Source organism: Octopus bimaculoides, chromosome 1 (assembly GCF_001194135.2).
Source record: "Octopus bimaculoides isolate UCB-OBI-ISO-001 chromosome 1, ASM119413v2, whole genome shotgun sequence".
Taxonomy (NCBI): domain Eukaryota; kingdom Metazoa; phylum Mollusca; class Cephalopoda; order Octopoda; family Octopodidae; genus Octopus; species Octopus bimaculoides.
The window spans coordinates 73,922,886-73,928,655 of NC_068981.1; the positions used below are offsets into that span (position 1 = coordinate 73,922,886).

Here is a 5,770-nt window from a genome sequence, read left to right on the forward strand (position 1 = left end):
ACAACTCTCAATTCTCATGCATCCTTGTTTTTCCAACCATTATATACATGAATTACCATTGAACTTCAAAAGCTCAAAGACAATATAATGTATTGGTATATTTATTTTTTTATATATTATTTTTTTATATATCATTTTCTTCATTTTGTACTTCTTTGTAAAAAAACATTTTCATTCTCCCTCTTCTTGAAAATTTGCTTCGCAATGAAAGCCGGTTAGAGAAATCTTTATTAAAATATGCTTCCAGTTTAGCATTCTTCCTTATTATTATTTTTCATTTTCCTATTATTTCTCCACGTGCGGTTAACACAACCCCACTATTTACTGACATATATCATCGTTTAACATCCGCTTTCCAAGCTAGCATGGGTTGGACCATATATATCTTTTGTAAGATATTTTAGCAATGATGGTGTGAGTGTAGGGACATGGTGTAACTATATAATTAAATCCATGCCAGTGTTTCACACTGGTACCTATGTGGATATTAACATACCATAAGACATATTCTATTATAAAGTCACTCACAAACCTATAACGGGCAACACACTTCATTGTACATATGTTGAACATTTTAATAAGGCAATAATGCTTAAGTCAAAACAAACATAACTGTTACACTTACCTTGCCTTTCTTTCTCTTTTAAAGGGTCGGTGTTGTAAACCCGGAAACCACTTTCCATACCACATGCAAAGCATCCTAAAATTAAAAACAAACAAGAAAATTACAATTATAACCAAAAAAGGGTCCATGATGAATTGGTTTCCTTATAAGGGCAACCATCTGAAAGTATAAAGGTATACAATATACTTAGGATAATTTAACCAGCACGGCTAGAAAGAAATTGACAATTATTTGCACACAAAGCTTTGTGAGTGGGTTAGGTAGACAGAAACTGAAAGAAGCCCATCGTGTGTGTGTGTGTGCGTGTGTGTGTACCCTAGTCTTGAGGTTGTGTGCTGATTCTAAACAAACATTAAGTCATACTAAACAATGTTGTTCATTTCTAGTGTTCCGTGGAGAATATGTCTAATGATAGGGAAATATTACTTTGCTTAGAAAAAGATGAGGGTTGGGGTTTAAGAAGAGCATTCAACCATATAAAATCTAGCTCAATAAACTCCATCCAACCCATGCAAGCATAGAAGAGTGGATGTTAAGACGATGATGATGATTTTGACTTTACTTCCAGTAATAGCCTGCACATCTTTGCTGACCAATTAAAAAAAAAACCCACAGACACAGCACATCAAAACCTTAGTGCCTCTTTTGCTTTAAATCTGCTTTCTCGACAAATTTGTCTGATATATAAACTTCCTCTCTCAATTATTCTGCTATCCTTCTCCCTCTTTCCATCCCTCGCCCACCACTCTTAGCACCCATTTAAAAGTCTGCAAGTGTAGTTAGCCACTCCCATTCTTTCACTTCTTGTAAGCTAAAACTTGAACCTTTCAAACAGCAGTCTGAATGAGTCCAAACAACAAAACCTGTGAATAACTGTTACATCTTCTTATGATATAAATAACAATCAATCTCTATTGGTTTCCATGAATATTCAATTCTTTGATCATCTGGTTTACCTGCAACTCATTGAATTTAATATGCAAGTAAGTGGCTGAACACTCCACAGACACATGTACATGTAATTCAAATCTTAGGTAAAATCAGCATGATACACAAAGTGAAAGGACTGGATTTTAAATTACAAGTACAATTTATCCAACAGGCTTCCACAAAGTTTCCATCTACCAAATTTCACTGACAAGGTTTGGGGCAACCCAATGCTATGGTAGAAGATACATGCTTGCTTGAGATGCCACACAGTAGGAACTGAACCCAGGAATCAAGGACTGCAAATATTTTTTTTTTAACCATTTGGCAGTTTATCTAAATGAAAATTGATATTCAAAAACTAAAGCATGGAAATTGTAAAATACTGAATTATATATTTTCTATATTGGAGCTTTTGATATTCATTCAATTTAGTACAAGTAGTGGAGTTATTCTCAGAAACATCAGGAAATTCCAAGGAATAAGAAACAATTAATTAGTCTTCCACATAATCTATTTCTGACTCAAGTGTTTAAGCCTTTTACATTTAAACTGGCCATATCTAGCCCAAAAATTCTATCTTTTATATGTTTGAACTGGCCAGACTCAGCCTCTCATGCCCACCCTACAATGTTATTCTAAAAATAACACTCACATCTTTGAAATTTCAAAGATATGAGATAATGCATGATTAATTCAAAACAATGTGAATTAAGCATTACATTTGACAGAGTAATCTGAATGCTAACAGCTACTAACTTAGATTTACTTACACAGAAATTAATTATTTCTCTATATTTTAACTTTAAAAAAATTATAATACCAAAGCATATTTATGTCTGAAATATATGCAGTTCTTGTCGTCAAACAAGTTTGAGTATATTTCAAGTTCTCAACAAACAGCATATGTAATTAGAAAAAAAAAAATTCTATCACTCCCTCTTTCCATTTACCACTACTTATCAAGTTTCTACTTAAAGCTGCTGCTCTGCAAATAAAATAATAGTTTAAAACTATATAGAAATACTGTTTAGTTACTTTATATATTGATGATAGTTTGAAAAGCACTAAAAATTCTCTTCATAACAAACAATTTGATCTACAGCTCAACAGTGTGTTTTTTTATTATTTCAAGCAGGTTGCGTGGATCCAAGCTACTCTTTCTCTTCAAGCATTCCTGTCTTCTATGATGTTTTTGAGATTTTCTATTTGTAACTCAACATTATAAGAGCTGACCAATGCATGTCATTCTAGCATATCATCTGATATGCAATTTCCCATGGCTTGGAATCTGCAAAAGAAGCTCATTCAATAATTCATCTTTGCTTTAATAGCAGTGACTACCATATCTGGTCACCAGCTCTTGAATAATTGATATGTTGGGGATATTTCTATAAAGCCCTTCCTTTGTTAGAAATAACAACACATTTTAGATAGAAATAATTGGGAACTTCTCAGCAAGGCCTTCTCATGTAGTTAAGAGCCATCTACTATATTTGATGTAATGAATAAAAAACTAAGTTTAATCAACCGTGAATACATCCATTGTGAAAAGAAAAAATGTTTAGGATCAATGACAATTTTTGCTCAGAATGGTAAGGGAGATGACTCTGAAACAAAGTGATTAAAAACTGAATGAGAAAGAGAGACGTGCAGTGGGTAGTGAGGTTGATCTTTGGGAAATACAAAGACAACTCTGGACATGTTTCAGTCTTACCACATCTGCTCAGTAGAGGATATTCTTATACTTTCTTGTAGTATTCTCATACTTGTTAGGCTTTAAAATGAATGAGTACAGCTAGGCATACCTTCTGCATGGAAAATTAATGGTTAATTAGGGAATAACATAACCTACATTCATTTTATAAAGAAATGTAGTTTAACATTTGCTATTTGAACACAATTAGCATTTATGCTGTGCTTTAGTGTAAAGAGAATGTTTAACACTTGTTGAATTATCATTAAAAAGTAAATAACCTAAACCTATGTAAATTAAATTATATTTCTTTAGACCTAGACAGAAAGTAATGATGAACATTAGTAATTATGAAACCAATCTTTTCATCATCTATATCAATTTGTTGACAACTTAGTCCTCAGACGTCATTCACACTAAGACAACATTTGTTTAGAACATTTAAATATACTTCAACATGTTGAAGTTTTACAATTCGTTACATATATCTAATTAATTAATTCAGACATAGTCATCATAGTTTTCCCATCTATTTGTCTCATTCTTGCAGGCGTCAGATTTGTTGAGGCAGGTTTTCTAATGGCCAGATGCCTTTTCTGTTATTAACTCTCATCTGTTTCCAAGCAAGATGATATTTTCCCTAGTCTGGACATGTTTTCATGGAAAACTGTAAACAGACTTTTTATGATGTTGACATTCGTTTACAATTAACAAGTTCTAAGACAAGGGCACAAACATATATGCATATGTACATATATACATGATAGGTTTCTTTTTTAGTTTCTGTCTACTAAATCCACTCACAAGGCTTTGATTGACCCGAGACTATAGTAAAAGACATTTGCTCAAGGTGTCACCCAGTGGGACTGAACCAAAGATTATGTGGCTGTGAATCAAACTTCTTAACCATACAGCCATACATGTGCCTTACACTGTGGTGATTTTTAGAGCAAATTCAAAGAAAATAGATAATCACAAATAAATAAATAAATCACCAAATGAATTAATTCCAATTTCTTTTTAAATAGATATGTATTTTACTTTCGTAGCTTCAGCAGAATGGTTTTAGATATTTATATTCTATACAATGTGTCCAAACGTGATTTACAACCAAATTAACAAAAATGAGTTAAAGGAAAATGGCTGAAAATATTTAAAAAGAAAAGCAAACTTTAAAAATAAATGAGTTTGATAAAGATAAATACAAATAAATGTATATGGTTCTGGCTATGTTATTGAATTATTTTTTTGCTACATTCAAATTGCTGTGAAGATTATAAGATTTAGAGTAAACAAAATATGTGGTATTAGGATACAAACAAAAATCAATTTACTTCTTGGTTTCTGTCTGTACTATTTTATATGAAATATTCTTATTAAATTACATTTTAAGCTTTACATATAAACACACATCTATACATACATATATTATGTGTACTACTGATGTAATATTATCTATATGACAATTTTCAGTCTGTAGTCATTTTTAGTCACGATTAATAAACCAGTGTACCCATTCCAATGAAGGAAGAGTGACAGAAGAAAAAAATAAAGTAGGGATGAGAAAGTCTAAAACAAACAGAATGGCTCCCTTGATAATTCTCCTGTCAAGTTTAAATAATGTTTTACTTATGCATTTACTTTGCCATATTATACAAGAGGCATGGTTATGTTGTGTGAATAATCACATGATTAAAACACTAAATCTCATGCCCATGTGATTTCTGACTTCCGTCTCAGCTTATTGACAAGGAGAGAGAGAGACACACAGCCATGCAAGATATGCAACTTCCATCAGAAAAGCAAAAGGGAAATCCACAAACTCAAAACCACACATATGACATTTAGGGAATTAAGAAATTAACATGCACAACAATATCTTCATTTAATTATACCAAAAGTGCAAAGTTTCCAAGATCTGGAAATCAGACAAAATTCTAGTACTTATCTTCAAAATTCTTAGGAAAACAAACATTTATTATATTGGCTTCAAATTTTGACACAAAGCCATCAATTTCAGGGGTGTGGGTATAAGTCTATTACATTGACCCCTATGCTCAACTGGCGTCTAGGCAATAACAGCCCCATAAGGACAAAAGGTAATGTCAATCCCAACCAATGTGGTGTTCATTTATTACATTAGCAACTCATTACCATTCCAAATTCAAAACATGGATTCAAGCCTCTGTAGTCAGTAATAACAGAGTCTTACACAAAGAACATGTGACAGCTATAACACTCAAAGCTATTACATATGCCACCATAAGTATCATTGACATCATTTGACTACACTTGTCACAAACCACATATAAACAAAATACAAAGCAATTTGATAGCCAACACAATATGCTGCTTAGTTTACAAAGCTTGTGCAACCTACAATACAGATACAAAATCTGTAATTTCCAGAACCAAGCACAGCAAAGATATGTAAACTTATCACCAGCATTCCATCACCATTCACATGATATATATATATATATATATAATTGTGATTTCGAATCTTGTTGAATATATATATA

General features: G+C 32.1%; 1 protein-coding gene across 1 annotated transcript in view; it reads right to left on the bottom strand.

Annotated features, from left to right (window-relative positions):
• Positions 1-5,770, bottom strand: part of LOC106867748 (WD repeat domain phosphoinositide-interacting protein 3) — a 67,079-nt gene that overhangs the window by 29,254 nt on the left and 32,055 nt on the right. The window contains exon 2 of the mRNA XM_014912711.2: positions 626-700. Coding sequence (XP_014768197.1) covers positions 626-700 — 75 coding nt within the window. The remainder of the gene's footprint in view (positions 1-625; positions 701-5,770) is intronic.